A 25,483-nucleotide genomic window follows, 5' to 3' on the forward strand; every position below is an offset into this window, starting at 1 on the left:
TGGTTCCTGCCATGAAAAAAAAATGAGCCATCTAATCAGAGACAAGTCCAAAGCATTTAGATAGTCAAGCAACTATAATCAGGGACAATAAAAGTGCAATTCCTCAGAGTAATGGATTTGAAACAGATTTAAATGAATAAAAAGTATTGGATAAACCTTTGCCTTTCTCTTACTCATGGCTGTGACCATGAGAAATGCTACTAGATGGTGATGATGAAATTAGGCTTAAGTCAACTTGAGTGGCAACCAAGATTTTTGCTCTCCTGCTGTGAGAAAACCTCAGACCTCTCTTTGTTCCTTCTTTTCCTCTAAGCCTCCTACTCAAATTTTAGAAAATGTCCAACTGGCCAAGTCTTTCTATTATCAAAGATGTGGTTACTTTGATCACAGTTTGGATAGTTTCCTTACTGAACTCCTAGATACACTTACTGAATGGGAGGCCCTCCCCTGAACTCCTCCCCAACCCCCCACCAACATTTGCCTTGGATCTATGGCAGCCTTCTAGAGTTGAATGCTAATACAGTAACAGTTTTAGGCTTTTCTTTATGGGGATTTGGATGACTTCTGGGGTACTTTGCTATACTGTGCTCATCAACATCAACACTGATGAAGATGTAGTTGTATACCTTGCTATGAAATAGTGTGTTCTCATTACTGCTTCAGTAAGGAGCAACCCCAGAAGATCTGGCAAGAGCTCTGAGCCAGTACAGTAGTTTGGTGACAAAAATGTTAGGGCTGATAATGGACATCTGGTTCCACTCTGCAGCACTCTGGGCTTCAATTAGGCAGAAAATTCTTTTTTTTTTTTTTTTTTTTTTTTTTAGTAGAGATGGGGTTTCACTGTGTTAGCCAGGATGGTCTCAATCTCCTGATCTCGTGATCCGCCCGCCTCAGCCTCCCAAAGTGCTGGGATTACAGGCATGCGTCACTGTGCCCAGCCAGCAGAAAATTCTTTAAGGGGTCTGAGCCAGTCATAGATATGCTTTCTTCTAATCTCCCATTCTAGCCAATCAAGTACTTTTTCTTAGGGGCCAGAATGGAAAGCCAGTTTTCAGATTAAAAAAAAAAAGAACATACTATGCAAGTTAACTCATTTAATTCTCACGGCAACTCTATGAAATAGTAGTAGTAGTAGTTGTATACTAATTTTTAATGATGAGGAAACTGAGACCCAAGAAGCATAAGGAAATTCTCGAGGTCACATGGCTAGTAAGTGGTGAAACCACGCTATGAACTTAGGCCTTCCAATGGCAGGGCTGGGAGTTTTAATCCTACAGTCTTTCAGCTAACTAGTTATGAAATTGACCCAACATTTGCATACACAATTGTTTTTGGATAAGCATAGAAATGGACACTTCTGCTCTTAAAGCTCAAAACATATTTGTTTTATCTTAGTTCCTTCCTCAGGACAGGATCCCTCAGGCCTCTCAAAAAGTATCAAAGAACTGAAACTCACCAGATTAACACATCCAGACAGTGATATGCCCAACCCCTCAATCATCATGATTGCTTCCTTGCCTCTCCCTAGTTCCTGTTTTCTTACACATTTCTTCCCTGCTATATAAACCCCTAGTTTTAGTTAGGGAGATGAATTTGAGACTGAACTCCCATCTCCTTGGCTGCAGCACCCGATTAAAGCCTTCTTCCTTGGCAATACTCATCATCTCAGTCATTGGCTTTCTGTGCGGCAAGCAGCAGGGCCTAGATCAAACCCCAGGTGTTTTGGTAACAGTCACACTAACAGACTAGACACCTGAAATTCTCATTGTTCTACTTCCATCTTCTCAGACCCCAAAAGCATTCAATTTGTATCACCTTGTACATCTTTTAAGTAGTCCTAAATTAAATAACCGTATGGCAGCCAGTATTCCTACTTGACAGATGAAAGGTAGAGACATGGCCTTCATAGAAATTCCTTGGAGTTATGAGGCAATTCTGTACTGTAGGGCAAGCACTGGTTTCCTGCCTTCAGCCTCTACATACTCCCAATGACTCATAAGCACGGTTACCTTACACTTTATACTTTGTGTTACATACCACTGATTTGTAGGCAAAATTATGAAAGTACAGGTGAATAGACTTATTTTACAAATGGGTCCTTGGGCAGGAATAGTATGCCAAGAATCATATTAACAAAATTAACATCTTTCATATTGTCTAATGCAAAGTTGTTTTATTAGCACTGTATGGTAGATGGTAATTGGTAGAAATGAAGACATACACACCACCCCCTTTTCCACTGTTTTTTTTTTACATATCCAAGTGTTCAGAGCTGATACCAACCAGAAAACCTGACAGTTAGGTTCCAACTTAATGGAAATAGATGACCCAACTTTCATTATTTCCAATATAGTGTCAGGTGCTCTTTCAGCTTGGAGGCCTATTGTACAGTCTTATAATGACGAAAAGTGGACCTAGCCAAATGATAAAGGTTGACAGGTGCTATAAATAGGACACACTGCCTCTAATGAGAGAAACTAGGTCACAGCATCCAAACACTCAACGTAGACAATATAATCCAAAAACGGTTCTTCAAAACTGGCTACCCAAGAAGCACTCATCCCTTTAATAGGATCTAGTTTTCTAGCAAGTAATTTCCTTCAGAAAATAAACCCAATCCAGCAAGTGATTTACAGCTGCCCCTCCCCACTTCCCCCAATCCCCTACCCACAGTGGTTGATACTATAAAAGCAGGCCCTTGGAATAGGTCTGTGTCATAAACCAACCCAGGCTGTTGAAATTCTAAGTTGCTGTTTTATATTCCACTTGCTTTTTGTGCACAATTCAGATAATTTCTATTTCTATAACCCTTTCTATAACGCCTTATTCCCAAAACTGTCCCCTCTATAATTTCCCTTTCTATAACCAAAAGGCAACACCTGATTCTAATGGCATTCAGAATCTGATTGTCGTGTGAGACACTGACATAAAATCATGTGGTGGAGTCAAGTCTGTGTTTTCATTCTTGCTTAAACACTGAAACTCCATCTGTGATTGGTGATTGGTACATAGCAACTGGTAATTAATCTTTTTTTTTTTTTTTTGAGATGGAGTCTTACTCTGTCGCCTAGGCTGTAGTGCAGTGGCGTGATCTCGGCTCACTGCAAGCTCCACCTCCTGGGTTCACGCCATTCTCCTGCCTCAGCCTCCCAAGTAGCTGGGACTACAGGCGCCTGCCACCATGCCCGGTTAATTTTTTGTATTTTTAGTAGAGATGGGGTTTCACCGTGTTAGCCAGGATGGTCTCGATCTCCTGACCTCGTGATCTGCCTGCCTCAGCCTCCCAAAGTGCTGGAATTACAGGCATGAGCCACCGTACCCGGCCATCTGGTATTCAGTCTTATAGTGGAAGGCATTCTGGGATATAACATAACTAATTTAACTACTTCCAGTTTCACTTCCTCACCTGCAAAACAGAATTAAAAGGCCAGTTTTGCAAAGTTTTTGGGGTTAATGAAAATGTATGTATACAAAGTACTTGGTTCATGTAGGGCCTCAGTGATGGTTCTTGTTATTTGCAGGGTTACTAGAGCACTTCCATTTATTTATGTCTCTTTGTCGCTCTGACAATGCCTCTGGCAAAAGCAGTTAATGTTCAGATAAAATTCTAGTTTCAAATTTGCTATGTAATGGATCCCTAGGCATGGAGGAAGAAGAGGGGAAGAATGGAAGGATCTTCTTAGTCCTCTGCTCCAGGCACTGTGCTAGGTAGTTAATACTGTTACATGAAGTGGGTGTTCTTCCCCTCCCTCTCCCCCAAGAGGTGGACAGGGTGAGTCTCTGAGCAATCATGTTGTGCAAGGCCTCTGGGCTGCCTTTGGACCCGGCATGAGGTCTGACTCTAAGGTGCCAGCCTGTTTAAGAGATATTTCTGAAAGGAACCCGTGTTGCTCCTGCTATCGCAGAAGTTATTCATTAACTCCCATGTGGGCTGAGAGGTGAGGATAAGTCACTTAAAACCCAGGTCTCACGGGAAGATGGAGAGGGAGGGTTGGTATTTGTATTCTGACAGTTTTTTCAGGTCAGTTGTGTTAAGGTTGGTCAGGCAGAAATGAACAAGCAGGGCAAAATGAAAATACTTAAGAGTTAACTGCTATCCACACAAGTGTATTTTAAAAATGGTTTTATTGAATATTAATCAATTACAAGTACAGTGAGCTAGACATTAAGCCAAAGCACAATTGCAGGTTAAATATAATCACAAAGATGTCTTAAATAGAAACCCGCCAGGCAGGCAGGTTACGTTCCTTGATGCCTTCCTTTGGAAAGAAGTGGAGAGGGAGGGAAAAAGGACTTCTATTTCAGGTGACAAGATGATGATGACCAGAGGAGTTTAACATGCTGTAGGTGATTTTCCATGACCAAATCTGTTGGAATGCCAGACTTAGAAAACCAAACAATGAAAAAATCCAGCATGCTCAGTTACATTTGAGTTTCAAATAACGAATGCTTTTATCGTAAATATACGCCAAATATTGCATGAAACATTCTTAAGCGAAATTGTTTCTCTGAAATTCAAACTTAACTGGGCATCTTGTACTTTATCTGACAATCCTACAAATAGATAAATGCAAAAAAGAGAGGAGAGGGGGTTGGAACCCCTGCCACTGGTGGGTCACACAGAGACTAAAAATAAAAACAACACCAATAATGAACCAAAGAGTCACTACACTGGTTACTTACACAGACTAACATCACAATGAGAAAATACAATTACTACTCTGAGTGCTGTTGCCGGGCAACACTCCACATTTCCTCAAAGCTGGTTTTGTAAATGTTTTGAGAAATCTTGATAAAAGTACCTTTTTAGTTTGTAGGTATCAAAGACAAATATTACTACTACAAAGATAAGATGAGCTTGAAACCATGGGAGCAGAAGCAGGTGTTATATGCACATGAAGAGTTTAAATGTTTGGTGTCATGGAGACGATGTTTACACAGTCAAGGTCATCTTCTAGGTCTAGGCTATTGGCCTCAAAGATCTGTGTTCTTTCCTAACTTTGACTGCGCTTTCTAGCCTTTCCTCCTGAACTTTGGGAGGGGTGCACGGGTGTGTGAGGGACACCCCACTACCAGGGTTCAACTGCATTTCTCTGCAAACACTCTGAATCAACACAAGGGCTTTCAGGGCTGCCTGCAGAAATGGGTAGACTGATAAAAAAGAAATCACAGAACAATCTGAATTCTGGAACATGAGAGAAACCTCTTTGAAAGGATGGGTGGTGGGGCAGGTGCGAAGATGTGACGAGTAAAGCAAAAAGAATGTGAAAGAAGGAAAAGCAGAAACGCAATCTGCGGTGTGAATGTTATTTCAGAGGAGGCAGAACTCTCTGGCAATGCATACAACTGGTCATACTACGACCATATTTGGCCGTACAAAGTCTATAAAATCTTTAGCTTCCTCTAGGTTTTCACTTAAGTATAACCATAGTTTACATTTTAAAACAATTAAAAAACACAGCTTGCATATCACTCATATTCTACAATGTATCACAGGGGTTGTTGTATCCCCACATACACAATTGAATAGGCTTTGAAATCTTTCCAGCATTTCTCCAAACCAGAAATCTGGTAGCTGAGGAATTTCCGATATGGAGAAATTGAAATGGATTAATTTTAATCAGCTCCATTGCATGTAAGGGAATATTACTTATGAAATATACCATCATAAAACAAGATGAACAGGTATGAAACACATGGAGACATGGCCGACTCACTGACACACCTTTCAAACACTAAGAAATGGGACTACAATGTTTTATTTACTAAAATATAAAAGGTTAAAAAGTTTCTGCCATAGTTAAGGCTTTCTAGAGGAGAAAAATTTAATTGTCTCTTAATAGCAGAATGCACACGTTGCTGAAGAAGCCTCATGTTTTAGAGTAGTATTTTTTTAATGCATTTCCTTTTCATATGCTAGATGTGTACAATAGCTCAAACATCACTTTCACAATTACTTTCTTTTCACTTCTCTGTCACTGATCTGACACTAAACAAATTTAACTTTACTCTTTAAATACATTTCTGACATGAAATCCTAATGTCAGTTGTGAATACCTGCCAAATTAGTAAGGTCTATAGCTTTATGTGAGATAATTAGTCCAACAGAAAACACAGTAAGAAGGCTATTTGTCACAGATACCACACAAATGGGATTCGGACACAATAGGGGAAAGGTGCTTGAAAATACACACCACTTCTGTTTGCAAGGCCATTTACAGGAATCCAGATAGTGCACGTTTAAAAAGGCGGGGGTGGGGACAATGCCCAATAACCCTTCGTGCGATTGGCGGAGACACTGAAACAGAGAAAACCTAGACAACGTATTGCGTTCTAATGCCGTTCTCCAGCAGAAATCACATTTTTATTTTATTTTTTGTAAAACGGATACAATAATAGAACGTTAACCTACATTACTTTATTTGCTTGCCATATTCAGGCATTTCTCTGTATATTTCAATGCACTTCGCTATTTTGAGAGCAAAGGGAAATCAGTCTAGCCACTAAATCAAGCTCAAAGGAGTATAAGGATGCTATTTTGTGAAAACATCCTAATGTTGATTCTACTTATGCTGCTTGAAAAGCTAGAAACTCCAAACTCCACGAAGGAAAAGGAAAGCAAGAATCCTGGTCGCACTGCTGTTATTTTGCATAGAATCAAAACTCTGGGTTCCATGCTGTCATTTGTTAACAAAGCAGCAGAGTGTTCTGAGCAAAGCGCATGAGGCCTAATACCCATTCCTGCTTGCGATACAAAAACTAAGAGGTATCTGGTCTCCTTTTTTTAAGACCCAAGATGAGGGAGGAGAAAATGAATGGAGTCAAAGGTCATTGCTGGAGCTCATTTTAATTCCAGACTAGTAATTTAGGGAACAGGGAAGGAGGTCAAATACAGGGAAGGAGGTCAAATACAAGGAGAAAATTTCAGGACCAGGGCACTTAATTTATGCCTGAGTCAAGTATCCAGTTGGCCAACAACAGGTAAACTGGCACCATCAGGTCTGCAGAAGCCCTTTAGTTTTGGAACTTGGGTAAAGCTGGTGGAGACGTTCAGATTCTTTCTTCCATGTGGTTAGGGAAACAGAGGGGCCATTTTGGGGTAGGCCTAATTGGATGATCCTAACTTGCTAGTATTTCTATATGGTACATATACAAAAAATAAAAGACTTCGGCCTAATTTAATGCCATGCTTTTACATTGGAAAGGGTTCTTCATACAGCTACAGATGAAAATCCCAAATGTAATCAACTTTTGCTAACTTTTGAGTGCACTCATGATGACCTTTGGTTTTCAAGTTCTGAAAAAAATGTATTTGGCTCCTGTGATATATCCATTAACCCACTCTCTTAAGCAGATGAGTAATATATGCACACTCTTTCAAGAACTACTATATACTTGAATCATTATAAGACAAGAAGCACCGCAAATGTCTTCCTTACACAGTACCTTCACTTGGCACACAGAACATGAGACATAGAACACTGGCAGTTTAAATCTTGAACCACAGTTTAACTTCTCAAGTGTAAGGACCAAGATGAAAACTGGCGCATCCATTAATCTAGTTAGTATGATGGAAACAACATACAACCACAGTTAGGTAGTGGTTTATCTTTTTAATGAAGCTATAAAGCTTTCCATATCTATATCATATTAACTCTTTTACTTAACTAAAAATCACAGCTGTATTTATCATTTTAAACTACGTCTGGGGAAGGTAAGTAATACACACTTGACAGCTACTGAAAACTACACAGATGGCAATTTCTTCAACCCTTTGTTACAGCAAAAGAGAAGTAAAGAGGGGGAAAAAAATCCCTCTTAATGAATATCAACTCTCAAAGCTTCATATGGAATTCCAGTGCTATTAAACAAGTAGCCAAGACACACACACCCAGCTTGGGTCACTGAAACTTCAAAAGAAGCAAAAACTGAGGCGAATTCTTGATTTAATTTTGAGCACCCATGCAAGATTCAGCTACAAAAATTCAAACTAGTCTGGATGCCCAGTTCCAGCACTGGGTTGAAGCCAAAATGAAAGCAAAATGTGTGTATTTTAAGAGTCTATGTCTAGAAGTTTTGCATGTAACCATTTTACTTTGCTTCAGGAGATTAAAGGAGGTCACATCACAGCTTAATCACCTTGCATTAAACCCATCGTTTTCAGGGCTTTAAATTGCAACGGCAAGTTTGTGTCACACTGTCTTTCCTGTTCCTCCTCGTGTTTGTATTTCTTTTGTTTCAAAGCAGAGTAGATGCACAGTATATCAAGTAAATAAGTTAGTGCACTCAATTCATATTCAGTTAAGGTGAAAAGGGCAAGTGTAAGAACTATTTAAGGGATACTTTTTTTTTTATAAATGTCAATGGCACTTGGTAAATGTTGATGAAAATAAACAGCAATTTCACAAAGAAAATTGTATGGTATTTCTTTCTCACCTTCACTTAAAAAAATAACGGAAAGGGCTTTGGTTTCCATTTTTGTTCTCCTTGTCTAAATACACTAAGTAGTTTGAAGAAATGGTTCAAAAATTTAATGCAAGGATCTTTATGAACTATATGAAGCATGCCACTCAAAATAAACCCCAAATCTGGAGTAAACAAAAAAGTCCTTGCATTTGTGTGTTATCTATCCACTATTCGGGTCTGAATCCCAGCTTTCTCAACTAAAGAAACAATAAAGTGGTATTTTTGTGACTCTAATGAAGTACAGTAATTTCACTGACTTTTGAAATAAGGCAGCTAATTTGGAGGGGGTAACAATCCCAACAGTACAGATTAAGGGAAGGGAAGCATTTACTTTCTGGAGGCATCCCCTGGGTCCACTGGGGCTGCAATGATACAGAACCACACGCTCTTCATCCTCCTTAATGCAGCTCCTCCTTCACAGTCTCCCCAGTTTTTCACCTTGGAACTCAAGCCTGTGTCAGCCTGCATCTCCAGTACTGTCCCGAAGACCTCTGTGGCGGGCTTGTATTGGACAGAGCAAGTGGCCTTCACCGGCTTTGACTTCTCTGAATTTAGGAGTTCCTAAGTCAGGTTGGTGTTTGTACCCTTCCCTTGTAAGATAGGCCGACTCATAAAGGGATACTGAAACTTGATGTTTTTTCCTTTTCATCTCAGTTTATGTTAATGAGATGTGCAGCTACAGAGAACAATACAAAGATTGTTTTCAGTGGAAATTGAGTCTTGCTCAGCCAGAAGCTTGGGTTGCTAATGATTTTCTCAGCGTGACTTTGTGCAAAATACCCTCAAGAAGGCTCTGGCTCATTTTCAAAGTAACCAAAAACCCACAAAAACCAAAAAACAAACAAACAATAGCCAGTGATGCATGTCTGGCAAATCAGAAACAAGCCTGTCGCCTGTCATATGTGTGTATTTGTTCTATACACGTGTCATGCATAACAAAACAAATGTAGTGTGTGAATCGTGAACATCTGAAAAAGCATTGGTTATGTTTTCTTATTTCCCATTTCCAAGTCTAGATCAAAGTGATCTTGTTTTAGAAACGGATAATTGCAATGAAAATGAGCCTGAGATATGTTAAAAGGCCGCCCCTGTAAACATTTCCTCAAAGGGAACAGTAGCAGTTGAGTATGTATCAGTTACTCATACTATTCATCACTATAGCAATGCTTTATCAAAGACAAACAGCTTATTTCTAGGCTGTCAGGGACTTCTAGAATATTGATGTTGTTGTGAGAAACAATCCTCTGTAATCCAGTCCCAGGCTGAATCTGATCCGGCTTCACCAGCAGGCATTCACTAGGTCTTCTGCTCGGCGGCTGTTGCGGTCTGGGAAGGCGCCTCTGGCTTCATGATCTGGTAAGTGATGAGATACTCTGGGTATGCCTAGGAAGGACAAGAAGAAAAACAGATCATGCTTCTAGTAGGCACAATATTAAAGCCTTACTGAATGTGGAAGCCTCAAAGGCTGTTAATCGTGACCAATATTCTATATAGACTCAGTCTCTTAATAGGCGCCTGAACAATTTGGAGGTTCACCTACTTAACTGTAGATAAATGTGTATAAACCCTACAATCTAGAAAACTGAATGTTACTTCTACTTTGAATACTGTAAATTAAACTCCATTCATCCCTCATTAGAGAGCCATGTGGCATAAGTAGGGAAACTGAGGCCCAAGGCAGCACTAATATCTTTCTTTTTCACCTCACAGAGCATTAGTGTTGTCACGCAGTGTGTGTTCAATAAAAGCTTGCTAAAGGAAAGAAAAATTTTGCCAAATCAAATCCAAATTAATCATGTAATCCACTGAGCTAGAAGGAATACAGGTGAGATGTACTGAGTCACCAATAACCTAGAAACAACAGTTTGGGGACAATTTTTAAAAACTGACTACTCAAAGGCATCATTTACAGGAAAGATAGGGGCTCCAATTTAGACTGGCCTCCTTCATATTCTCTTTCTCTTTTTTCTTGCAATCAGTAAAACACGAGGCTGTGTCTGGAATGGGAAGAGCACTTCTTAGTGGGAGCAGGAAAAAGGCTGATCAGAGGAAGCTGCTGAAAGCCTCAACCAGAAATCGCCATGAAGGCAGCAATTTGGAAGGAAAGGTAGGACACCCCTTAGTGAGCAGACTACACAGGAATTCTTCAGCCCTAACTATCACATGATGATGAAGCTAGACTCAGTAGTTCAGAGTGGTCTGTGACTAAAAAAAAAAATTCTTGGGTGAGCAAAGTGTTTTGGGGACCAAAAATAGTTTGTTCAATGCTGACCAACAAATTGCTTGCATATAGATACAGGATAAGATAATAAAAAGAATGAAGGACAAGTAAAAACTGAACTTTAAAATGTAGAAATAAACATGTGATAGATTTACTGAATAATTTATAGCTATACCCCTTGACTTGGGAGACAGAAACATACAGCAGACACATACAGCTGTGCCTCAGCTCTCCTCATCTGTAACTATTAAGATATAATATTAGGATTATATCCTAACATTTAAAATTAAGTATTTTATATTTAATAATATTAGGATTTTTGTGAGATAATATTTAATATTAATGTTAGGCCGGGGGCGATGGCTCACGCCTGTAATCTCAGCACTTTGGGAGGCTGAGGTGGGCGGATCACAAGGTCAGGAGATTGAGACCATCCTGGCTAACATGGTGAAATCCTGTCTCTACTAAAAACATAAAAAATTAGCCGGGCGCGGTGGCGGGCGCCTGTAGTCCCAGCTACTCGGGAGGCTGAGGCAGGAGAATGGTGTGAACCCGGAAGGCGGAGCTTGCAGTGAGCCGAGATCGCACCACTGCACTCCAGCCTGGGTGACAGAGCGAGTGAGACTCTGTCTCAAAACAAACAAAAAAAATTAATGTTAATATTAGAATTTTTGTGAAATATTTAATATTAATGTTAATATTTTAATAGGATGTTTGTGAGATAAATTTAATATTAGTGTTAACATTTAGTAATATTAGGATTTTTGTGAGAACTAAATGCAAAAGTCTTAGAAGAGGTTTGACATAGTAAGGATCTATTATTGTTATTCTTTTTATTAGTATTATTCATTAGAGAGTACTCCCTCCTAAAAGGTCTCAGCAAGGACTTTAAAAAGAACAAAAAATATTAATATGTTAAGTTCTGTCTATATATATATAAGGAATCATTCATAATATTATTTTCCATAATTCCAGTCTGCTCTGATTTTTGTTAAAAATAGCAACAGTTTCTATTTTAGTACATTTGGTGGGAAGAAACCAAGATTGAGAATCTCTCCTGACTTTCCAATCTGAAGTCTCAGTAACCAGTTTGTACTTTTATTTCTGTGAGAATATTATAGTTTCTCACAAAAGAAACTATTTGTAGTTTTTTTTTAGTAGAGACGGGGTTTCATGGTGTTAGCCAGGATAGAACACATGGTGTGAGACGTGGACCCTGCTGTGAAGGAACTTACCATGCAGACAGACAGAAACAGGAGAAAGGTAAAAAGAACACAGGCTGGCAAATGCTGAGTGTCAAAAATGAGTGGACACCCACTCCTACTTCCTTGTGTCCCAGTGAAGTTTAATATCTATAATACTTTCTATGACACATTATTTTACTTGCGGAAAAGTTGTTGAAGCAAAGGAGTCAGTGCCAATGTCTGCATTTAGGTAGCTCATGATTTACAGTGATCCCTGACACACATCCATTTTAGTCAGGCAGATTCTAAGATTCTAATGGCATGAATTACTTAGAGGTCCTTATCGAAGTGCTCCCGGTTCCTAATGATTAGGCTACCGAATTGTTTCTGTGTGCCCTTTAAGATACTAATTAATCACATCACAGTCCAGAGGATTAAAGGCAAGGGAATTACTAAACTGCACAACTAGAAGGGCCTAAGATGAACCAAAAACCATCATTTTCTGTCAAGTCACTTTAAATCCACACTGGTTATACAAGCATTGTGTGTGTGTGTGTGTGTGTGTATGTGTGTATGTATGTGTTTAATACAAAACTACTTTTGCTAACTCATTTTCTGAAATTTCTTCTTAATCCAAATCCCTAACACTAAAATTTAAATTCAAATACTCTCAGTTTATGTCTCATAGAGGTGAGGAAGGGACCGTCATGCTCTCTTGAATGATTCTGTATGTTTGGAAACCATTTTAGAAATCATTCTCTTCTATAGTCTTTTCTTCTCTGGTTAAGTAATTCTGCCTTGTTCACATCAGGTCAGTAAAGTAGGTGAAATCTCTGGAGCAGAGAACACCTCGCCTTCATGTCTAATGTGAAGTTTAAAGTACAACATATACAAATACCACTGACAGCTTAAGTCCAATCATATGTTATAATCAGAGCCTTTTTTCTTTCCAAGTACAGTTCAGTTAACCTTCAATGTATCTTTTCAATCTGCAAGAAAGAAACAATCTCACCAATTACAAATACTACTACTCAAATCAATCCTCAATCAAAAACACATCAAACATTTGTGTGTTTTTGAAAGTGTTAAACGTTAAGAGTGAAAGATGATTTAGAGTATGACTAAGGAGAATGAAATAAAAGTTAGCAAAGGAAAACTTCCCTATAAAATCAGCAAAAACTGCTCATGAGAAAGTAATTAGTAGACACTACAGTTAACATGATCCATGTGTACAAGTAAACCTGAATACGGAAGCGCAATTATCCTCTCCTGAAATAAAATAAAGGCTGAGTGCATTTCATTATTCAAGCTTTTTTTCTTTCAAATAAGTTTTGTACTAATCACTCTCTAAAATTATTTCATGAGACTCTGACTAAATTATCAAGTCAAATTTTACCTGGGAGATGGTTAATCAGTAAATTTCAGAAAAGTAAACTTATACTTATCTTCTAAGTGTTCCTTATTATTTCTTTGTACCCAACTATGAAAGAAATATTTACTACTACAGATAACTTATATTTAAAATACATGATAAAGAGAACTGAAACCACTCATTAATGCCCAGTGATAACCATCTTATGTTGTGGGTGAATCAGAGATAACTTATAGTATATTTAAAATATATGGTAAAGAGAACTGAAACTACTCATTATCACCCAGTGATAACCATATTCTTATGTTGTGGGTGAATAAATCACTCATTAATACCTGGTGATGACCATATTCTTATGTTGTGGGTGAATCTATCTTTGGTATATATTATGTAAATGTTAAAAAATACCAGACATATGAATATATTAAAATTTATTTAACAATTCTACTTTTGCTGAATATTTAGGTTGTTTAAATTTTTTATTATGATAATCAAGACAGTGATGACTATCCATATATTCATGTATATAGTGTGTGTGTAACTATCACTAATTATTCCAATACAAATTTCTAGAAGTATAATTACTGAATAAAAGTAAAAAAAAAGCATCTTCTCTAGAAGTTTAAGGTTTATGATTTAAACAGAAAAACATGACAAACTTATTCCTCCCTTTTTAAAAACTTTTTATTTGGAAACAGCTGCCAACTTACAAGTAAGTTGCAAAAATTAAAATGGTACCAAAAATAGCAGCTACATAACCTTACCCAGATCTACCTTTGGGAAGGTTTTATTTATCTCATTTATCATTTGCACCTTCCCTATCTCTGTATACTAGATACATCCACACCCACATACACTCCTGCACACATACACAAACACACATGCATTTTCCCTGAAACTTTTACAAGTTACATACATCATCATGGTCCTTTATCCCTAAATATGCCAGTATATATTTTCTAAGCATAGAGATATTGCCTTACGTAAGTACAGAGTCAACCTTATAATTTTACATTGATATAATCCTTTCATTTAATATCCATATTCCAATTCTGTCAGTTGATCTAATAATGTGCTTTCTCTTCCAATATTGGCTGCAGTCTGGGGGCAGAAAGATCACTTCGTTTTCATGTCTCTTGGGCCTCATGTCATCTGGGAAGTTAGCACTGCCTTTCTCTGTCTTTTAACGCTTTTGAAGAATACAATCTTTCCACATTAAAGAAAGTAAAACATTCCTCATTTTGATTAGACTTACATCATGTATTTTTGGCTGGAATGCTGCAGAGATGTCGTGCCTTTAGTGCATCCACCTAGAGAGACAATATAAGCCTATCTGTCCCTCACTGGTGATGTTGATTTTGATTATCTGGTCAAGGCATTGTCCCCTTTCTCCAATATATAATGACTACTCCCCCCAGCCCCCTTTAGTAAGTTTGTAGTAAGAATATCATGCAAATATTCTTCTTCTTAGTGGAATAATCCCCATATTTAGCATCCATTAATAATTCCTGCCTGGTCTAATAATGGGTACATGATGAGTCCCATGTCATCCCTCCCTCTCTCCTTCCCTCTTTCTCCCTCCTTCCCTTCATCCCTCTTTCTCCCTCCCCATCCTCTTTCTCCCTCCCCCATCCCTCTTTCTCCCTCCCCCATCCCTCTTTCTCCCCCCCCTTCCATTCCTTCCTTTCCTTCCTGTTACCTCTTCCATTTCCCTCCTCCATCCTTCATTCCTCCTCCACCCTTCCTCCTCCTTCATTCATCCTCCTCTTCATTCCCCTCCATTCATTCCCTCCGTATTCCCTCCTTCATTCCATCTTTCCTCCATTAAGTCCATCTCCTGTTTGTTTCTCCACTCCATCACCATCCATCTTCCATCCTCCTCGGCTCATTCATTCATTTCCATTCATCTGTCCTCATCATTACATCCTCATTATCCTCAGTTCATTTCATCATCATGAACTCATCATCTTGGTCACATCATTCATCCGCTTTCCTCTTCCATTTCCTGTCCATTCCCTTCCTCCTCTCCTTCCTTCCCTCCCACCTTCCTTTCCTTCCATTCCTTCTTCTTTCTCCCTCCATTCCTCCCTTTCTCTGTCCCTCCCTCCTTCCATCCTCCCTCAGCCCCTTCCTCCCTCCTCCATTCCTCTTTTATCTATTCCTCCCTTCCACTCCCTGTCTTCCTTTCTCTCCCATCCTTCCTTCCCCCCTCCTTCGTCTCCTTCCTTTCCACTCCTTCGTCTCCTGTCTTCCTTTCCCTCTCCATCCCTTCCTTCCTCTACCTCCCTTTCTTTCTCATTCCCTCCTCCTACCTTCCTCCCTCTTCATTCATTCTCTCCATTGATATTTTTAATATATCCACTCATTCATATCCTCCTTCTCCACTCGGCTTCCGCCTCTTCCCCCCCTCCGTTCCTTCCCTCCATTCCTCCCTCTTCCTTTTCCTTCCTCCTCTTCCTCTCCTTCCTTCCCTCCTCCTTCCCTCTCTCCTTCCCTTCCTTCCATTCCTTCCTCCCTTCCTCCTTCCTCTCCTGCTCTACCTCCTTTCCTTCCTCTGTCCACCCCTCTTCCCTCCTTCCTTCCTCTTTCTCCATCTTTCCTACCTTCCATTCCTCCATCTTCCCTCCTCCTTCCTTCCCTCCCTTCCCTTTCCTCCCTCCTTTCCTTCCTCCTTCCTTCCTCCCTTCCTTCCCTCTTTGCCCTCCCTTCCTTCCTCTCTCCATTCCTTCTTATCACAGATCCTTTCTACCCCTCTATCCTCCCTCCTTCACTCCTTCATTCCATTCCTCCCTCTTTCTCTGTCCCTTCCTTCCCTTCTCCCTCCCTCCTTTCTCTTCCTCCCTTCCTTCCTTCCTTTCCTTCCATTCCCCTCCTTCCACCTTCCTTCCTTCATGTCCTTCCCTTCCTTCCCCCCTCCTTTCTTTCCTCTCTTCTTGTCTCCCTCCTTTCCTCCATTCCTTCCTCCTTTCTCCCCTTTCTTCCTCTTTCTCACTGTTTCTCCCTTCCTTCCTCCTCCTCCTCTCCTTTCTCCTTCATTCCTCCTCCTCATTCCATTCCATTCTTCCCTCCATGATATATCTTTTCCTCCTTCATTCATCTCCACTCATTCATCTCCATCATTCCCTTCCTTCCTCCTTCCTCCATTCCTTCCCCCTCTTTCCTCCTTCCTTCACCCTTCCTCCCTCCATCTCCCTTCCCTCCCTTCATCCTTCCATTCCTCTCTCTTCCTCCCCTTCTTCTCTCTCCTTCCTCCATTCCTTCTTTCTTTCCATCTTCCTCTCTTCCTTCCTCTCCTTCCTTCTTCCTTCCTTCCTCCCTCTTTCTCCCTCCCTTCCTCCCTCCTTCCCTCTCTCCCTGTCTTCCTCTCTCCCATCCTTCCTTCCCCTCTCCCTCCCTCCTTTCTTGTCTCTCTCCCTGCCTCCCTTCCTCCCTCCTTTCATTAGTCTCTTTCCATCCTTCATTCTTTCCCTCCATTTCATCTCACCATCTTCCGTTCACTCTCCTCCTTCGTGCCTCCTTCCTCCACTCCTTCCTGTCCATCCATTCCTCTTTCCTCATTCCCTCCTTTTCTCGTTCCATTATTTGTCTCCTCTCGTGTCTTTGAAATATCCCCTCATTCATTCATAACATCTCCATCATCCTCCTGTCATTCATCACCGGCTCTCCATCATCACATCATTTTCATTTCATCATTTCATCATTTTGAACTTATCATTGTATCATTATGTTCCATCATCGTTTCATTTCCCATCTGTCCATCAGGCAATCCGCCCACATCACATCATCATTTCCATTCTTCCATCATCATTTCAAGATCTGATCGTTAAATGCATTTCTTGATCATGCTGCATTCATCGGTCATCATCTTCATCGTTTCCTTCCATTCCTCCTTTCCTTCCTCCATTCCTTCTCCTTTCTATCTCCACCCCTCCTTCCCCTTCCTTCCATTCCCTCCCCTCCCTTCTTCCCTCCTTTCCTCTTCCTCCTTCCTTCTCCTTTCTCCCTTTCCTCCTCCTTCCTTCTCTCCTTCCTCCCTCCTTCCATTCTGTTCCTCTCCTTCCTCCCTCTTCATTCCCCTTCCTCCCTTCCTTCCTTCCCCCTCCTTTCCTTCTTCCTTCCTCCCTCCTTTCCTCCTTCCCTTCCGTTCCTTCCTTCCTTCCTCTTTCTCCCTTCCTCCTTCCTTCCTCCATCCCTTCAAATCCCTCTTTCCTCCCTCTTCATTATTTCTCTTCCTTCTCCTTCATTCCTCTCTGGCACTTTCCTTCATTCCTCTCCCTTCCTTCCATCCTTCCATGGTCTCCTCCATTTCCTTCTCTCCTTCTTCTCTCTCCTTTCCTTCCTTTTCTTCCACTCTCCTCCCTCCCTTCCTCCCTCTTCCTTCCTTCCTTTCTCTCTCTCCCCCTCCCTCACTTCTTTCCTTCCTCTCTTCTCTCCCTCCCTTCCTTCTTGTCTGTCTCTCTCTCCTTCCCTCCCTTCCTTGGTTTCTCTGTCTCTCTCATACACATACACATGTTTGATGTTTATATTGATACTTACCCATAAATTTACATGGGTGTACACACACACATACACGTTAGAAATCATGAGATCATAGTAATACTTCTAATTTCAGTTCATCCTTTGAGTCTTTCTTACCTTCTCCATTCCATATTTGTATGTCCCTTCTTCTACTGTGAGAACTTTGGCTCCTCAAATCAATACATCAACACATCCATTCATGTGCTCAATCCTATAATATACCTAAGAGTTTCACTGTTTTGCCCACAGTATCACCATCAACAGATTTACTAAAAGGAGTTCAGGATTCCTTTGTCAGTCTTCCCCCAACAGCATTCCCTACCCTGCCCATGACTGAAGGCATAGTGTAAAATACTGTTTTCATAGGTTACGTATATTTAGTTATTTCCTTCTTTATTTTTTCTTTTAGCGTAGTTACAGTATTCATTTGAAGTTCAGTTACATTCAGACAAATTGGTTTTGGTTTTGGACCAATCCTGTGGCGTGTACACTCATGCAGACCCACTGATAGCAGCCGCCCTGGCATGCTGTGCAGGAAGTGGCACAAGACATCCGCTCCCAGCCGCAGGCCTCCCAACAGCACGAGGGCCCAAGCCTTTGTTTCTCCGCTGCCCTCTTGTTCACGTGTGTGAACAAGCCTGTGTTATGTGGCGGACAGCTACTAATGGGTTTTATGTAAAAAGTTGATGTCAAAGAATTATTTTGATACCTTTATTTTGTATCTGAAGTAATTAATACTAGCACACCGTGTGGTGGATATTTCATGGAAAGATTTTCTCAAGTCTTACACGGTCTCTGTGCTCTGTTGACATGTTTGTGAACGTGGTTATGCTTGCTTGATGAGTAACATACCTGTTCTCCTCTGTAGATGACGTACTCAGCATATGCCAGCCCATTGACGCTCGGTCGACCAATGACTGAGTGGTGCCCTGGCGGCGCGTGGGCCATTTTCATGGTGCTAAACTGCAGAAAGGATTTCCCAAGGGTCACTCTACAGAAGAGCATTTGTCTAAGGAAGAAGAAAAAAACAATGCTTTGAAGGAAGCTTTAAATCTTACAATAATAGAACTGCTAGGTCTATTAATTTTTTAAAAATTTAACATAAGGCAAGCTAATTTAAATGTCATTTTCAGATGTATGAGTAGGAATGGAATTTGATATAATGATTTACTATAAACAGTTATCAGACTCAACAGTTACACTGAAAAGTTTAAGGTAGTTTTGCTATGGCTTAGCAATCGGCCTTAGAAAATGCCTGCCAGTAAGTTTTGCCTGGTGGAAAAAGGGAAGAAAAACAGAGAAAACCTGAGCTCTTGCATGGATAGGGAGGTGGACAGTGAAGAAAATAAGCTGATGGAAACAACACCTGAAATTAAGATTGGGTTTATTCATTACGTGGAAAAAAGTAGAAACTGGGATGAGATAAATAGTAATAAAAAAAGTGGATCATGAACAAAAGTACTTAGCTTAAATGTACGGCTGAAAATCACATTAGTCTGGGCGGAACATGAATTAGAGCAGATATTAAGTATTACAGGGAAAGAAAGGCTGACTGGGAAGAAAGTCTATTATATATACTAGGGGTTAGCAAACTATAGCCCATGGGTCAAGCCAGCCTGCCACCTGTTTCTGTAAATACCGTGTTACTGGAACACAGCCATACATGCATTTACATATAGCCCATGGCTGCTTTTGCACTACAAGGGCAGAATTGAGTTACTGTGACAGGGATTGTATGGCCTGCAAAATCTAAAATGATTATTATATATCCCTTAAAGAAAATGTCTGCTAATCTCTAATATAAGCAATAAATATTTTTACAAATTAGTACAATTGATAACACCGTTAAATGTAAACAGTTATAATGCAATCAAATTGTTTTTAGTAATGGAATATAATCTTTGTGTTATAACCAGAGATTTTATTTTGAGTCAACTAAAATTTGTGCTGGATCCAGGATAACTGGGTCTTACCCGGACTGGCTTTTTGAGTTGGATGCTAGTGATGATCCTCTGGGATGCCGGCCTGGTCTACTATATTCTCCTGCAGGTCCCAGAGGAAAGGGCTTTGCTCTCTATCAGAAGGAGGCTTTTTTGTGCTCCATCTCTACATTTGTGGCAGTGGTATGTTGTCATTGGATTCTGTGTGCTCCTAGTCTATTATGTCACACAAAGCTGAACCTGACAGGCTTCTGCTTCTGCCCCAGGGATCCCCTGTTGCTGCTGAGGCAGGAGGTGAGGTGAGACCTGCTCAGCCAGCCGTGAGCTGCAGCTGCAGATGGGCAAGTAGAGAGCTGGCTCAAGTCTGCTCACTGGCTTGCCTGGTGCATTGTGGTGCATTCTGCAGATGCAGCAGCCTAAATGGTAGGGGTGCCAATTAGCCCTGGGGGCAAATTTTGGCAAATGCAAGACAGGAGCCAGCAGACAAATTCATCTCTTTCTCTCACTGATATACTACTGTTGTGAGATGCCGTAGTTCATACAGTCTCTCTGGAGATGCTTCATGGACTGAGCAATTGACTGCCTTCACTATGAGACTGTGGCCAACTCATTAAGGCACCTCACTGTGGTTGCTCTGCTGTCTTCTCCACTTCAATTCTTTTAGGGCCCTCATTCCTGCTTCCCTGGGGCTGCGCTGGCCAATCAAATACTAGTCACATGCTTTTGCTTTAGGGTCTGTTTTCTAGAAATCCTGGCTAAGACTTAAACTTGTGTGTCTAATTTTAATAAGTGATTGTTAAATCTTCACTGAGGTTCACTTTATTGCTTATTTAGGTTCATTTTTGTCTCCAGAGGAATTAAGTTTGAAGCATAAAAAAAAAATTTTTACATGCTATATATATACTCGAAAATTTCTCTGTATTCCTTTTTCTTTTGAGACGGAGTCTCACTCTGTCCCCCAGGCTGGAGTGCAGTGGCGCAATCTCAGCTCACGGCAACCTCTGCCTCCTGGGTTCACGCCGTTCTCCTGCCTCAGCCTCCCCAGTGGCTGCGATTACAGGCACCTGCCACCACGCTCGGCTAATTTTTTTTTTTGTATTTTTAGTAGAGCTGGGGTTTCACCGTGTTAGCCAGAGTGGTCTTGATCTCCTGACCTTGTGATTCACCTGCCTGGGCCTCCCAAAGTGCTGGGATTACAGGCATGAGCCACCATACCCAGCTGAAAATTTCTCTGTATTCTTAATCACAGAGGTCTTAATGGGAGGAAGTTTCCTTCTAGACATATGTCATCCAACTCAGAATGGCTGATGGCAATAATTTTTTCAAAACACAACTGAGAGATAAGTTTTAAGGTCAATAATCACAATTTCAAAGTTATTGGGGCTCTTTTTTTTCCCTCAGAGATCCTTGTTCTAAAATTATTTGGGTCTTTTTAAGGTCTTAACCAAATTACAAAATATTAACCTGGCTTGATAAAAATAATGCATTTGGTAACTTTACAGAGAAATGTAATAAATCCCAATCTTTGCACAGTATAATTATTTTGTGTTTTTTCATTGCCAAGGAAAGGGACAGTATTTTTTTCACCACTGACATCAGAGAGAGCATACCATTATTCTCTCCAATTTTTGAGTTTTAAAAGCCTATTAACATGGCCAATGTTCATTTGTTTGCTATTGATTCCAAAGTTGATATTTTAAGTTGCCAACACTAATTATGTATCCTGCCTTAAAACAACATCATCGTCAGCGACATCAGAAGTAAATTAAAGAATCTACCTTTTCATAGAAGCGCGTCTTTGTTCAAATGTGACTAGAGCTAGTGGTTCTTTGTTCTACAGAACTCATCCTTAGCCTTAACCTACTATGATTACAAAGCAAGAAAAGTGAACCCTAGGGAGAAAGCCAAGACGCAGGTGTTTTATTATAACCCATGACTGGAGGACATGTACCTGGTTTTTACCCCGGCTTATCTGCTCTGTTGTTACTGCTGTTAGGGAAGAGGCTGATCAGCTGTTCTCACCCATTCCCAGAACCAACGGGATTTCCTGGGATGCAAGACTGAGGATAACCTGTGACTTCTGCAGAGCCTGATAAAACAATCTGGGGCTGGGCATGGTGCCTCATGCCTGTAATCCCAGCGCTTTGGGAGGTCGAGGCAGGCAGATCACAAGGTCAGGAGTTTGAGACCAGTCTGGCCAACATGGCAAAACCCCATCTCTACTAAAATTACAAAAATTAGCCAGGCGTGGTGGCAGGCGCCTGTAATCCCAGCTCTGGGGAGGCTGAGGCCGGAGAATCACTTGAACCCGAGAGGCGGAAGTTGCAGTGAGCTGAGATTGTGCCATCGCACTCTAGCCTGGGCCACAAGAGCAAGACTCCATCCCATAACAAACAAAAAACCCAATTTGGTTCATGACCTGGGGGTGGCAAACGTTACACTAATAGCAAGATGCTTACCTGTGACATATATAGCACGACCTGTCTTTGTGTGTAGGGCAGCCTGTTCCTCCTCCAATTCCATAAACATATTGGTTGCTTTTTGAGGAGTTTTCAGCAAAATAAATCCCAGCTCCAAACATTCCTCCTATGTATGCATGTCGCTCATCAAACCCTTTATGAATAATGGCATTAATGAAAGGAGAACCTAGAAATACGAAGATAGAAAGACTCATTTTTGAACACTTTTCTAGAAGCTCAATTACCTGCAAACTGTTTGCACTGGGCAGGTTAATATTAAGAAATGAATAGTGTATAAATGAAAAGTAGTTCCTAAGGAGCCCTATTATACATAATAATGTACTAGTACTAAATTACAACAAAAATGATTCACTAGGTGGCTCAATTTGCAATTTAAGTTCTAAAATAATTTTAGCTCAATTATTTTCATTGTAAATGCACTGAAAAGTCTGTACTAATGTGTGATACGTTAGAAAGCTGGTACCAAGAAGTAATTATTTGAACAAAATAATCAAAACAAGCCATTTTTAATACAACCCTATTATAGTCAATTTAACATAGGTTTTTCATTTTACTGACTCCTGCAAAGGCCCAGGGAGACGTCCACCATCACGGCCATGCTGCTCACCATGAAACAACATGCGCTCATTGTGATGGTTGTGATTCTCCTCAGACACTTCCTTCTGTCGGTGGCAGAACCGCTCCCTCAACTTCTTGTTGACAACTTTTTGAATCTTTAAGGATGAAGAAGAAAGAAACATTATCAGTGAAATGTGCATTTATGATTTAAAATGAAAAGTATGTTTCCCTTTTAGGAAGGTCCTTTTGTATTTTGCTTAAATGTAAAAGTGATAAAGCTACCGTGTCAGTGTAATTCAGAAAATACTGACATAATTTTCAGTTACAGTTTTTGTTATTTTATACCAGACCTGGCTGTTACCTCTAAATCAGGATTTAAAAAAAAAAAAAAAGGTAAAAAGGTTATATTTAGGCTCCTCCCCAGACTTAATAAAGTTTAGGAGATGGGGACGTATAAATCTGTATTTTTTTTTAAAAAGTTCCCTGGGTTATTCTGATGTGTACCAGTATAACTTTCACAGGTCTGTTAACTCAAAGGGTTAAACCAGTTATCTACAGATTTTATTCATCTTCATGAGACCACTTTGTAAAAAGCTTGAGTCATCTGTTCCAAATTTAAAATTAAGATACTGATATTAAGAGATATATGTATTCTCGGGTAATTACTGGTTCAATAAGACTGAAGATCCAGGACTTCGATGCAACTTTCAAATAATAAAAAACATTATTGTTAGCTATGGCCTGTATTTGTGGATAAGCAGGGAGACAAATACCCATGTACGTATCACTAGTACAAGCTGATTTAGCCTCCTGTTTGTAGCTTTGGTGTTTTCAGAATGTCTCTATTTTTAGTGACGTATTGTCTTGGGGAGTTAGAGATATCGTAGTGAGAAGAGTGGTATCTGACTTCAGGGCAATAGGTGATGAATTATCTTTCACAATTTGAAAGTATGACTTAATGAACTTTTTTCATTGTCTAGATTTGATTTTTCAGCAAGCCTTGCAATCCAGTTTTCACCATGAAACTTCAAAAACTTACTCGAATGACATTGTATCTGTTGAAGATGCCGCCAGCATTACCACCATCTCTGTGTTCTCGAATTGTACTTTGCATCTATAGAACAAAATAACTAATTTTATAAAAACATCCCAGTGTGTAATTCTAGACATTTCTTCCAATTTTATTGTTTCATTGATGAGTCTAAAATTCGGTATTAATAAAAGGAGTTCACTACAAATTAATGAATAAGTTTAGTGGATAAGTATTTCTGGTGAGAAAATAATTTCAAACATAAATATTAAATTTATGCACTTTCTGTTTACTTTTAAATAAAAGTTCTGAAAGTTTTCTGTAAACACAATGGGGAAACATAAAAAATCACATTAAGTCATCTACAATTACTATCTTACCTTATTGAGAAGAAGAACTAACACTCTGATTAAGTCAAACAAAAACTCCTTACGTTCAATTAACAAATGCTAAAAATAAACAATTTTTAAAAAATAAATATTTGTTCTGTAGGTGAAATATTCCATATTATCTCAACAGTCTTCAGCTTGGGATCGATCTCTAAGTATATTTACACAGACCAGGGGAATTTGACTATAAGGTACTACTAAAGGGAGTAACTTTCTTCTGACTACTCTCTAAATTAAAAATAATTGTGGAAAAGAAAAATGTTTTAAAGATCTAAATTTCTCAGAGAATTAACTCAATAGAATGAATTCTCTTCCTTACTGCTCCACTTGTGAAGAGTCACTACATTTTTGACATTATTATCAAAATGTACTAACTGCTAAGAGAAGAATTAGGTAGTAAGACACTGGACCACTAAGTATGAGCTGAAATACAGCCCTGGGGCCATGGTCCTGAGTTACCTAATGCAAGTTCCTAGCCTGGGAATGAAAATAAAATGAGTACTAATTAAAAAAAAAAACACGAATTTTACTTATAACAATGGTATTAGGCTGTTTGTTTATGCATAAAACGTCAGTGGAGTGGGAGTCTCACTGGCTTCTGACCACCAAGAGGGTCACACAAACAGCCTTCATAGGGGCTCAGAAAAACTGTGACTGGAGAAATGAAATGTTATGCAGAATAATGAGGCAGACCCAGAAGCACACGTGACGATTAGGCATATTATTTTACCGTCACATTTATAACTGCATAAAAACAAGGATGAGAACATATTTGCTCTCTATGAAGCAAGAGTTTTTCATTCTATGTCATTCTTAGGTGGCACTATAACAATATAAGAAAACAGTTCTAATAGGCTCCTTATTTTGCATGAATTTCAAGAAAATCTCCAGAATAAAAAGACAGATGGGCCCCGTGCATTAGAAAACCCAGGCTTTGATGTGAAAACCATGTGGTGCTGTCATATTTTAATTTTGGCAATATTCTACCACAGTGGCTGAGAGAGACTGATTAATAGGCACGTGACCACAAGGCAATGTAAGACAAGGTTTCTTCCAGAAAAACAGGTTTATCCACAGATTTCAAGAAAAGCAAATGAAAGATTTCTGATGTATATTACCTCTTCTTCCACTGACTGATATTCTTTATCTTCTGGAGCAAGATCCAGCAAAATCGTCCCCTGATTAACACAGTGAAAAGTCAAATAAGGATTGGTGCCTGTAGGAGAGAAAAATTAACATATAAAACAAAAGTCTGCACTACTTAGGCTCTATTTTAGAAAAAAGGATTCATAATAAATAATTGACATTTTGGAACAAACCTAAAC

At 39.7% G+C, this 25,483-nt stretch overlaps 1 protein-coding gene across 3 annotated transcripts in view; it reads right to left on the minus strand.

The window, feature by feature from the left end:
- Positions 1 to 4,106: 4,106 nt before the first annotated feature.
- TNKS (tankyrase) overlaps positions 4,107 to 25,483 on the minus strand; it is a 227,012-nt gene continuing 205,635 nt past the window's right edge. The window contains exons 22-28 of one of the 3 annotated variants that reach the window (XM_031669351.1): positions 25,277 to 25,374; positions 23,779 to 23,853; positions 22,789 to 22,894; positions 22,161 to 22,347; positions 18,614 to 18,770; positions 14,499 to 14,553; positions 4,107 to 9,849 (exon numbers count right to left, since the gene is read on the minus strand). In XM_031669351.1, the coding sequence (XP_031525211.1) occupies positions 14,500 to 14,553; positions 18,614 to 18,770; positions 22,161 to 22,347; positions 22,789 to 22,894; positions 23,779 to 23,853; positions 25,277 to 25,374 (677 nt within the window). In that variant the 3' untranslated portion in view covers positions 4,107 to 9,849; position 14,499. Of the gene's footprint in view, positions 9,850 to 14,498; positions 14,554 to 18,613; positions 18,771 to 22,160; positions 22,348 to 22,788; positions 22,895 to 23,778; positions 23,854 to 25,276; positions 25,375 to 25,483 lie in introns of those variants that run through there. The other 2 variants (XM_003902438.5, XR_002523692.2) reach the window with 2 other exon arrangements.

The sequence above is a fragment of the Papio anubis genome, chromosome 8 (assembly GCF_008728515.1).
Source record: "Papio anubis isolate 15944 chromosome 8, Panubis1.0, whole genome shotgun sequence".
NCBI lineage: Eukaryota > Metazoa > Chordata > Mammalia > Primates > Cercopithecidae > Papio > Papio anubis.